The sequence below is a fragment of the Ambystoma mexicanum genome, chromosome 13 (assembly GCF_040938575.1).
Source record: "Ambystoma mexicanum isolate Mex_15411 chromosome 13, UKY_AmexF1_1, whole genome shotgun sequence".
NCBI lineage: Eukaryota > Metazoa > Chordata > Amphibia > Caudata > Ambystomatidae > Ambystoma > Ambystoma mexicanum.
In genome coordinates, this window is record NC_090938.1 from 665,295,783 (window position 1) to 665,308,227 (window position 12,445).

Consider the following 12,445-nt stretch of genomic DNA (forward strand, 5'->3'; position numbering starts at 1 on the left):
CCCTGAAAGAGCTGCCCCTTCTTTACCTGCCTTGCGCAGAGTGTGCCTGTGCACGCCACCTTTTATTCTGACAGCGAGTGTTAATAAGTGGCAGTTGTGTATAGTTCGGATTACGTGCCTGGCTCTGCCTGGCCTTATTAAAGGGGCAGAGCCATTGCAAGTCAGTAGAGGTAATCTTTCTGGCCTCATTCCTCAGCTCAGTAGTGTTGTCAATGGGAAGTGGGGAGGAATTATGGGAGCTGTAGTTTCCCAAGAAATAAGCAGCAATAGGGGGGTTAGATGGGTTGTGGGAAAAGGGGGATACCATGTTTCACCATCAGGTGCTTCTCCCCACTGCCCGAAGACCCGCTACCCAGGTGATCCTCCCTAGCTTGTCCACCCCCCAGGGTCGGGATCCAAAAGCGATGGCCCTTCCTTGGCCACCTGAGTACAGGATTCCCCCCCTCCCCCCCCCGAGGACTAGGTTGTGAAACACCTTCTGGTTCCTCACACGATTGATAATTTGCGCATTTCATTTGTCTTCCGGTTGTGACCTGTGGCTCTGACCTGGATTTCGGTGATACTTCCCTACTGGTTTTGGTAATTTGGAACTCTGTTCTCTAGTATCTGAACTCTTGCCTGCCCATGGATTTGAAGTTGTGTATTAATTTTGAATTGTTTACTTGATACTTTGGTCTCTGTTTTGGGACTCTGAGAATTACTCTGGATTACCCTCCTGACTTTGGTGTTTCCCGTAATTTGGTCCCCTAGTTGGGCTCTCGTTCCGCCCGGGGCAGACCACCCCACTCTATTTGGTAATTTGCCTTTCCAATCCATTCCTTCCCTTTCTATTAGCCATGCCCCCATGACACCTGGGTCAGAACCGCCTACCCCCTTCACTGTGTTCCTCTTTTTCCCTGCCCTCTGTTTTTTTTACCTATGCAGCTATTCCTCCTTTGTATCCATACACCCCTGGTGCCTGCCTCCACGTTCCAGGTAGGGTGTGGATACATATACAATTGTGTAGTAGTGACCTTCGTAGGTGACCCCAGTCTAATCCCTGTCATTTTGGTTTGCAACCTGGGAGTGTGCCTGGTACAGTCTATTAGGTGAATTTCAATCTGGTTTCATCTGGTATAGAAACAGCAATACTAGACTTTAGAAACAATCTGGAAACCATTGTGGATTCTGGTAAGGTAGTTCTGTTGATGCTTCTCGACCGCTCGGCAGACTTTGATCTCATTGACCATAGACTGCTGCTCAAGTGGTTGGGAGGTATTGCTAACTGCTCCCAATCTCCCTTCTCGAGCTCTTCGCTCAGCAACCTCCCACTCCCTCAGGGTCAGTCGCTTCTCCAAGCAACAAGTTGGTGGTAGATCTCTTTCCTCGGCTGGTGCCTCCCTCTGGAACAGCCTCCCTGCTTCCCTTAAACTCGAGAAGAAACATCTCCGGTTCCGGAAGCTCCTCAAAACCTTTCTCTTTGCCTCTGCTTTTTCTCCTCCCCTCCTTTGCTGACCTCCTAATGCAACTGGAAACTGCACCGGCTACCTGCACACCCTTTGATCTCGGGACCAGGTCCTCCCCGCCAGCGTTTCACTCCTGCACTGCCTACCTGGCAACCCCCGCACTTGGGGACTGTCTCTGTATCCCTACAGCCCCCTCCCAGCCCTGGCACCTGATGTCCGCACGTACCCATGCACTTGCCACTTGCTGGCAGCTACTTACTTATTGTTATCATTTTGTAATGTACTCCACTTCCCCTGCCCCCCCTTCCCACGCACTTGCGCGATCTGAATGACACCTGGCCTAGTAGGATCATTGCCTGTCCTTGAAACACTTGTGTATAGGCGCGTTAGAAATGCCATATCATATATCAATGGATGGAATCTTTCCTGGGGCCCGGGATGGCACGTGTTGCCACAGGGTTTTCAGGCAACCCATGAGTGTCTGACCTGTTCCACAGCGAGCCTGTCTTTCCACTTCCCTGTTTAACCTTTATATCCGGCCACTCGTTGACCTCCTGGACAGCATTGGCGTCAAATACACCAATTACATTGACACCCAGGTAGTCCTTGAGATGTCTGGGATATATAAGAAGGACCTACAGCACATCAATCAGGTGTACTCTCTGATCCAGGGATGGATGGATGGATGCCAATTCCTTGGCCCTGAACACCAGCAAGACTGAACTCTTGCTGGTGGCCTTGAGTCAACGCCTAGGCAAACTCGAGAGCAGTTACAATCAATTCATGATAGTCAATAGCACAATCCAGGGGAGCCCCTGGGTTAAAACGCTCGGGTCCATCTGGATGTAACTTGAATATGAAAAAACATGTTTTACAGATTAAAGCGGCACATGCCTACACGACAAAGCTCCAACAGCAGATTATCTATCCCCAAAGAATATGTCCATGTTGGCTACTGCCCTTGTACATTCAAGATTAGACTATTGTAATAGCCTTGTTGCAGGTACCTCAAAAAACAACGTGAAAATCCTACAGGTGGCCCAAAACAGTGCTGTTAGAGCAGCTTGTAGCCTAGCAAGAAGTGACCGTGTCACCGAGGCCCAGAGGTCCTTTCACTGGCTACCGGTCCCCCATCGTATTGACTACAAAATCCTGACATTGACTTATAAATGTCTGGCAAATACGTCCCCCACCTATCTTTCAGAAAGGTTAAAGAAAGCCCATGTTGTATGATCTCTCCGCTCTAATGCTCTTGACACACTGTCACTCCCCAGACACAAATTGAAGAATTTAGGAGGCACTAGTTTTAATGTCCGTGCCCCATGTATTTGGAACTCTATTCTTCTACACCCGAGAAATAACACAAATATATCAGGCTTTAAAAAAGCCATTAAAACACTACTATTTAATTGCAATGATTAGACTACCGCTATCCACCTTGTTTTACCCTGGGACTTCTTGATGTATATCTGTTTGGCCTACTCCCAGGTCTCCTTACTTGTGCGCACTGAGGCCTCCGGCATGTTGCGCTCTATAAAAATTACATAATAATAGTAATAATAATTCCTCTCAATCTTTCGGCTGAGTCCTCGGTACCTGTGTCACTCTCTGTTCCAGGTACAGTGCTCTCAGGAGGAAGGTCTGCCGTTGTTGTGACCTTTGATCAGTCTGGATTGCTGCCTAACACTCAGCTCCTTCTCAATGTGGCAGTATGTTCTGATCGCATTGATAAAGTGCCAGACGAAATAAGTATACTGTAGTTACAAGAGTGAACAACTTTTACTTATTTAATCAGAAAACAGGGGTGCACATTTCCTGACAGGCAAAGATCTTATCACCTTATGATAAAGGTACTTACCTTCGGATTTGCACTAGGGTATCAGTAATTGATTTGCAGCGTTTCATTAAAGTGTCTAATCGTTGAGGCTCTTCCTTCAAGAATTTCACAGCTTCCACCTCCACACGCAGGATCACACGCATTTTACTCTGCAGACTGGGGAAGTGAGCTGTGCACAAGAAAAAGAGGGAGAATTATGACGATACAAATAAGCCCCTGTCCTCATTGCTCTTGCTGCATCAGGCCCATGAATAGCAATCCTACTTTCAGTGGTGTTTCAACTGGCACTAGCATAGCCTGACTGACTTCTCCGAACAAATAGTTTTTAGCAACTTCCAACAGGTCCCTTGATAATGTTTCTCAGATATCAAGCTCCGTTTAGAAGCTACCGTCTCAGTGAAGTAGCTCTTATCTCACAATCCACAAAATAGGGATCTGGTATGGTATTCTAGTGATGACTGCATTCTCTTTTTAAATTTCTTTTTATTTGCATTTATGTAAACATCAAACATATCCCTCGTCCCACTTACCCACCCACCCAACCTTTCCCACCCTCCCGCTGTACATAGTAAGTGCAAACAACATATACAATTCCTGAAGGATGTTCACAATCAAATTTCTGCACTCAACATAGTCCCAGTATTCAGGATATTTGGGGACGGTATGCCATGTTGCAGTCTTGTTGCAAAACATTTAACAACACACTCCAGTCTGTAGTAAATTTACAGTGACCCCCCTGTATTGAGTATGGTAACCATTCTAGTGCCAAGAAGTTCCAAACTTACTTTTGAGAACCATTCAGTGACATGTGGCGGATCTTCCGACTTCCATTGTTGAGCAATCTCCAATAAGGCTGCCAGCTGTAGCATGACAAATGCTTTCAGTATTTGTTTGGGGCTATGTCCCAGTTCCTCCTCCATAAACAATAAAAAAGGTAGGACCGCAGAGACCTAGGTTCATGCAGAGCAAACATACTGGCCATATACTTGTTAACCTCATGCCAGTATTTTTCTAACTGTGGGCAGGCCCACCATACATGCTTCCAGTCCCCCACCATTCCACACTTTCTCCAGCACCTATCCGACAGAGATGCTTTCATTTTCTGTAAGCGTGCCGGTGTGTAATGCCATTGCTTCATTAATTTGTACCAGAATTCTCCGATTCGCAGAGACCTGGTAAGTTTGGGTATTGCTTTTCCACAATCTCTCCCATTCTTCCTCCAAGATTTCCTCCTGCAATGTTACATGCCAGTACCGTTTGTATCTAAGTGAGGTGTTATGAGCCATGTCATTCATGAGTTTATGCAGATTTGAAATGAGGGCTTTATTTCCTAGATTGGACATTGCACGTTTCTCAAATGATTTGAGATCCCTTACTGACGCTTTCCGCACTATGGGAGCAAGAATCCAGTGCCTGACCGGAAAATATTGAAATCGGCTCGCTTCTTGGAGGGCAAGCTCCTGCTTGCACTGTGCAAAGGATTTAGAGTCCGTTCCCTGAAACATATCTCGTAGTCTGTTGCAATCTACTTGTTTACATTCGGCATTCCTAAAATTGGGGAGCCCCAGACCACCCTTGTCCGTCGAGGTCATTAACGTGCTTAGGGATAGCCTTGGAGCTTTGTTATTCCAAATAAATGTTGAGATTGCTTTATGAAGTTTCCAAAATAATTAGTTGGGGACCAGGATCAGCAGTGCTTGAAACATGTAAAGAAATTTTGTGCAGTGTAGCCATCTTAACTGAGTTAATTAAGCCAAGCCAAGAGACAGACAACTGACCGCCACCTCACCAGTTGATGTTTTTAACAAGGGGTGGGGGAGGGAATTGTAAGCTGCGTATAGCCCATCCATAGTAGGGGAAATAGTTGCCCTTAGGAGTTCAATCTCCTCTTGCGCCCAGCCATACTGTGTGTGCGAACATAGGGTTCAGAGTTTTGGCAAGGGAAAGGGATACATTTAAGATCATGGATTTAGATTTATTTATTTTTAAGCCTGCTACCTTCCCAAACCTACGTCTGTCGCCACCTGCAGTGTGCGTACCGGGTCTGAGGTCAACAGAAGCATGTCGTCAGCGTAAGCCATAATTTTATGCATGACGCCCTCAAAATCAATCCCCCGGATATTGTCTGTCTGTTTGCCCTTGGCTAATGGCGGCTCTAAATGAAGAGCATATAATAACGGTGATAAGGGACATCCTTGTTTGGTTCCACGTTGTAATGAGATGAGAAGGGATAGTTGGCTGTTAATTAGCAGTCTCGCGCTGGGTTGTATATAGTTAGATTTTATGTAGTTTACAAATGTTGGGCCAAATCCCATCTTTGCCAAATTAAGAAAGAGGAATGGCCACTCGACCCGGTCGCAAGCTTTTTCAGTGTCTATAGACAAAAGTACTGCAGGGACCTTCTTCTCTACTTTCTCTATGTTATGGCAGACTCTCATTATATTATAATGCGTCTGACACTCCTTGATAAAACCTGTCTGATTAATGAGGGAAGTAAGTCCTCCATCTTATTGGAGAGCAATTTTGTAAAAAAAAATGTGCATCCAAGTTTATTAGAGCAATTGGGCAATATGACCCACAACTACTTGGGTCCTTGCCAGGCTTAGGGGAATAGAACTATTTTTGCTTTTTCCATAGTAAGAGAGATACGGCCAGTGCGTGTGAAGGAGTTCTTTAGTTGGGTTAACATCGGAGCTAGTAAGTTTCGATTTGTTTTATAGAATAAGGCTGGGTATCCATCCGGTTCCAGCGATTTATTCAGAGGAAGATCAGTGATCACCCTGAGGATTTTGTCTTGAGTGATATTCAGTTCCAACTCCTCTCTTTCTAGTGGTGATAGACAAGGGAGGTTGATCGTTTGCAAATATTCCTTCTGTGAATGAGGGTCTGGAAGGTCCCATTGGTAAAGGTCTGAATAAAATGTTTGAAACTAAGTATTTGAGGGAATTCAGTGAGTATGTCACCAGAAGGCGCCTGAATCTGTTGTCTGGTCCGCAATATTTTCTGGCAAAGCCGATTTGCCAGCAATCTGTCCGTTTTAATAGCTTTAATATAATATTTTTGCTTAAGATATAGCAGGGATTTTTCTGTTTTCTTGGTTTGGTATAGGCTGTGTCTGTCTGCCAGAGCCCTGTATGCCTTTTGCGTGGAAATAGCTGTGTTTGTTTCCAGACTTTTCATTATCCATCTAAGATCCTCCTCCATTTCGATTTCAAGCGCTAATTTCTGCTTACAAGTGTCAGCCTCTTCTGCAATTAGGAAGCCCCAAAAGGTCGCATTGAAGGCATCCCATGTGATATTTGTAGCGGTTAGGCCCAGGTCGAACTATTCCCTTATCTTCCCTGCAATTTTATCCCCGATTACTTGGTCCCTCAATAGCTCCCCAAAAATCTCCAGGTCCATAAGCTCTGAATCTGTTGGGATACCCTTGACTCTATCACTATCGGAGCATGATCCGATATAGTAATGGGATGTGTGGTGATTTGGGTAATTCTACCTAGTAACGGGATCGAGGCCCATGCATAGTCTATACGCGAAAAGGAGAGATGTACATGTGAATAAAATGTGCATCCTTTATCCGCTTCGCTAAGAGCCAACCAGACATCTATCAGGGATAGTTGTGCCAATTTGTTCTTCACCAAAGCAGAGGGGGAAAGGATTGAGCATATTGTGTAAGTGTAAGACGATCTCGGGCGGGTTCCCATGCCATATTGAAATCCCCCAGAAGCAGTGTTTTCCCCTCTCCGAAAGTTTCCAGCTGTCCCAGGGTGGACTTCAGAAAGCCTTTCTGACCAGCGTTAGGGGCCTAGATAGTTGCCACAGTGAACAGCAGCGAGGATAGATCAAGTTTCATAAATTCATAGCGGCCCTCCTTGTGAACCCTAGTGCAAAGTACTTTGATGCGAGTTCCTGCTCTGATTGCTATAAGCACCCCCGCTTCCTTCTCCTCTGCATTCGCCTGCCAAATGACCGGGTAACCGTGCAAGCAAAGTTTGTGCCTGTCCGCTCTGCGGTATGGGTTTCTTGGAGAGCCACCAATTCCGGTTGGTAGCGTCCCAACACTTCCTCCAATTTGTTGTGCTTCAGCAGTGTTAAGCCCCCAAATATTCAATGATAGGCACTTGAGTTAAGTGAGATGTGGTGACGCCTCCATGAGGCTGATAAGTGTGAACTTGCTTCTGCCAAAGGGCCCTAAAACCCCGAAAGTACAGCAGTGTTTCCCCTATCTCAATTCCCCTCCCCCCAACATGCTTTCCCTTCCCTTTGCCCCAACCTTTCCTCCACCCGTCCCAGAATTGTCCCCTGGGGTGAGTCACAGTACCTAGTGTATCCTGGAGTGAAGGCCCCCAGCTGTGACCCGCCTTCTCTCTCAAGGCGAAGTGCGGGATGTCCCAACACCCCCATCTGCTACCTGAACAGATGCATTTCCAAGATGCTACGCTTCGTCTCTGTTGATCGTACGTTTACCATTGTCTGTCTATGTTCCTTTGCGCAGCCTCTATATCGATGCTTTAAAGTGAGGCCCTCAGACGGGCTCTACAGTCCTCATTTTATGTTCCTCCTCCCCCTTTACTTTGTTGATCCATTGAGGACCATTCCCAGGATTTAGACTGTGATGCGGGACACTGTTTCTTAAACCCCTTCCTACAATTCTCCAGTTGAATCTTCTTCAATGTGAAGAAGCTCAATTCCTGCTTCTCGAGATGTTCTCCTATGTTGTCTCCCCTGCAGGAAAAAAAGCACTCCAAATGGAAATGTCCATCTATACTTCATTCCGTGAGTGCAGAGAGCTTTAACAACCACCTGCATATGTCCTCGTTTTTGGAGTGTTAGTGGCGAGACATCTAGATATAATTGAATGTCCGCTCCATTGCATGTTAGTCAAGCTGCTGTTTTGGCCTCTCGTAAGATTTGCACTTTTTGTGAGTACTGAGCACATGCCACCAACACATGCGGATGACACCCAGGTTCTCATCACCCTCTCAGGGAGCTATGAAGATGATTGTAAAAGAAGCAACAAGATTTACCTGGAAATACAAGTGTGGATGGCAGATCACTGCTTTTGCCTCAACGATGAAAAAACTGAGCTCTTGATCGTCGGCTCTCAAACCCGCCTGAACAAACTAGACCCCCGCTATGTATCCATCAACATCGATGGAAACCTAATCAAAGTGGCCAAAGATATCAAAACTTGGGAGTTTACTTAGACTCCACACTGTCTCTCAAGAAGCAGGTGAACTCAACTGCGTCTTCCACGGCCTACAATAACAAACTAACACCTGCAAGCAATTCCTCTCGCCCAGTAGCTGCATCACACTAGCCAGGGCTCCAGTGTTATCCAAGATCAACTACTGCAACACTCTCTATCGAGGCACCTCTGAAGGGAAACTCAACAAACTCCACATCCTTCAAAATAACTCTAAGCATACCAAGTTCATTGCACATCACTAGTTTCAGGCAGGATGCCCACTAGCTCCCGGTTCGGGACAGAATCGCCCTTTGCACGCTTGTCATCACCCACAAATGCCTATCCAACACCGCCCCCAAATACCTACCTGTTAAATTCAACATACGCCAGCCCTCCAGACCAACTAGGACCATCTACTCACACTGTTTAACCGTGCCAAGATTTCTCCTAAAAAGAGCAGGGGGAGTGAGCTTCCCAGTTCTAGCTGCCAAACAGTGGAATGCCCTTCCCCATTTCCTCAGGACAGAACCCGCTTTCTGGACCTTTAGTGCTAAGGTTAAAGGCTGGCTCTTCAGGAAACTCCCTGTTTGCTCAGTTCCTGGCCCAGCCGGACTGACTCTACCCGGCCTAATGTAAGCCCCTGCCCGACACCGTATCCTGCTGCGCCCCTCCTCGACCACATTCTGTAACCGCTGGTCATCCTGCACTTATCTCTATTATTGTACTCGAAAATCACCTGTATTTCCTGCAACATTACCTGTATTAATTGCTGATCTGGGTGTTCATGATTTTGTAAACCTCTGTATAAGCTTTAAGCACCCAGTTAACTGAGGGTTCGGTGCTCAGTACAAATAAAAAAAATAAACTAAACATCTTGCATGTGAGTTCCTGGTTCCATCCTCTTCGGACCGGTCCGGTGGACCCGGTCCAGCCGGATAGCCTCGGGCTCCTCCCCAACCATAAGGTCCGAAAAGATCTGAGTAACCGCCTCTTTACGATTCGGGTCTGTCAGTGTTTCCGGTAAATTTCTTATGCAAATATTAGAGCATCTGGAACAGTTCTCTAGATTTCACACTGAATTTCGAGATTTTGTGTAATCCTTCATAAATCCTCCAGAGCCACCTTGGTTTGCTTACTAGTCACTGTCAGTTCCTGTATTGTCTGCTCATTCGTGTCAACACGCTCGCCTAGGGATGACATTTCCTTACTAAAAATCAGCAAGTGAGTGTCTCATTTCTGTGGTGAACGTGATGAATTGAGTCTGGAACGAGGTGCAAAATTTGTCCTGGAATTCTTGAAAACTTTGGCAAAGTCTTCCTTGGGGGCCGCCATGTGGCTTTCTTTCGTGTGGAGTTCCGGCGAGAGCCACTCAGCAGGGGGGTCTACGGCCCCAGTTGTTACAGGGTCCTTCGCCCAAAGTCTTTTGAGAGGATTAGCCTGTTGTCAAAGAAGCTGTGCGCTGCTAGCTGGAGCCCGCTTCTTCATGCCTCCTGGCATATACCCAGCCCCTCGAATCACGTGAGGAAACCCAGATTCCAGCCGTAATGAACGCGGCAGCTAACCCAACGTCCTATGGCAGGAACCCAGCGGTGCAAACATTTTCCATTTTCTCCTGACTCTCCTATCAAGATGCAAACAAGGCAGAGGATGTACGTCGTGGCTTGTACCTCTTACTGCACCACTTGTGGTTACGAATTCACTTCAGTGGGTAAGCTTGCATCTTAAGTCTGGGTATTCTCGCAGTCCGCCTATCAAGTATTGCTTGACAGGGACAAGTCTCCCAGTGTGCCCGGTTCCGCGGCACACCAGTGGTGTTAATCCTGGGTTCCACTCTTCTCCCCACACACGGCACACTATTCCAGGATAGGCACGGCCCACCTCCAACTAACCTTCAGACGCAAGCCTCCACGTTTCTCTGGTCTCTGAAGCTTGTTGCGGGCATACACCAGCACCTTTGTACCTTGTGCGAGACTTGCGTCACTGCTGGACGTATTCCACCGAGAGGGGGTACGCGCTGCTGACCTTCAAACTCCGAACTGGAGAGCCGACCTTGCAGGCCTGGTTACGAGGCGTCACGCTTAGCTCGGGAAGTCTTGGTTGTACCCCGGATCGGGGGCCTGTCAAAGCAATCCCACAGCGCGAAGCTGTTGGGGGCCGTCCATCGGTGCTTGCTGTAATCAGGGCCTGCAACGGGGTGATCTACGACAAAAATGCAGCTAAGTCAGAGACGAAGCGCTCACACGCACGTCTTCATAATGCGGTAGCCATCTTGGAATCTGATCACTGCATTCTTAAACAATATAGGCAACCAGGAATGTTCTAGAGGCAATTTCCTACTTTTTTCAATACTCATTATCGTAACAGAAAAAACGTTTCTAAAAAGTTTACTTCCAGAAAACACAGGTTGTCCAGCTTCATCTCTGGTTAAATGAACATACATAAGAATTCTTTACAGGTGATTACCCGATTTATAAGTTCAATGCTCTGCTGATGCTACAACAGATCCCTCCCATATGCGTTGCATCATAATAGCCAGTTTTATCTTACACGAGTATATGTAAATCAAATCAATGGCATCTATATAAAACTGTTCAAGAGGCTATGTAAAACAAAGCAGAATAAATCCTACAAATAGTAATTCACATATTCTTCTTGAACAAACAGCGCAGACATCAAAATCCATTTATTTTACACCTCTTACTTACACCGGAGTAAGGAAAATGTGCAAAAATGCCTTCTTGTTATAGGTTGTAACTTATAACTGATACAGTCTGCATGTTTAGAATTGTCATTATAGTTCTAAACATTTTAAAATAACAAACAGTAGCAGACCGGTAGTAACGCTATTCACAGCTTCCAAGTCACTTTTCACTAGGTTTGTGCATTTTCAAAAATAAAACAATTGTCTGAGCCAGTGTACAAAACACATTTCCAAACACTATCCATAAAAATATAAAATACAATGTAGTACAGGAGCCCTCAATCTCTTTTGTTCTGTATTTTACCAGAGATTTGTCATTTTGCTGCCTTTGTACAATGTGTAGCTTGTTTACGCATGGATCTATCTGAAGGTAGGACCAAAGGCGCCCCGAAGGTTGGGAAATCACTCTCTAAAGAGTGCTCCAAGTGCCACAAAAAGGTTCCTTTTTAAAGACCCTCATGAGCTGTGCATATACCTGATCATGTCCCTGAGGAATGTTCTGTGTTGTCAGATGCTCCTTTAAAAAACCCAAACTGTCTGCTCCTTTGAGTGAAGGCATTATCTCCTCTTTAGGGGATGAGTCCACCCAGACTGCTCCTGTAGAACTGGAAATAGGAGAACACATTCTATTTCCCCATACAAAATGACCTCTCCCAGAGGACAGAAATCCACAGGGAAAACGTGAGAAGTTCAGACCTGACCCAGGCTTCAAATGGTTCTTCCTAGGATCCCAAAAAAGTCTCCAAAAAGCATCCTCCTCCCTCCAAGAAGTGTTTGTTTGGTGCCGCCCTGAGCACCCGTGTCTATGAGGTCACTATTATTTCATCCCTCTTCGACTGATACATCGTCTTTATTGTCCACAAACTCACCATCAGCAGCCAAACGTCAGTCGAAGGTGTCCTCTCTAAAGGATGCACCACATTGAAGTCATTGACAGGAGCAGTGAAGTCCTCGTTGACAGCACTGGCAGTAGCTTAGCAGTCAACGCTGATATGTGCTCTGTCCATGACAGTAGCTGACCACTCTCGTTGACGGCCGCTCTCTCATCTACAAAGCCTACACAGTTGACTCTCTCCCATTAGAGGGAGACCTGGAATTCTGAAGCTCAATCTGGGCAGAGAATGCAAGGACAACACTTCAGCCGATGGTCATGATCTATTGCAAATAGATCATTGTTCAGATTTCAAGTATGGTCCATTGGGCTGAACCACAAGACATGGAACTATTCAGTATGCTACCAAAATATCTCCTAATTTCACTATAACACATTGTGG

The 12,445-nt window shown here is 46.1% G+C and overlaps 1 protein-coding gene across 15 annotated transcripts in view; it reads right to left on the reverse strand.

The window, feature by feature from the left end:
- Positions 1–12,445, reverse strand: part of SRCIN1 (SRC kinase signaling inhibitor 1) — a 1,709,922-nt gene that overhangs the window by 293,630 nt on the left and 1,403,847 nt on the right. For all 15 annotated transcript variants that reach the window (XM_069634673.1, XM_069634672.1, XM_069634685.1 and 12 more), the window contains one exon: positions 3,304–3,451. In XM_069634673.1, coding sequence (XP_069490774.1) covers positions 3,304–3,451 — 148 coding nt within the window. The remainder of the gene's footprint in view (positions 1–3,303; positions 3,452–12,445) is intronic.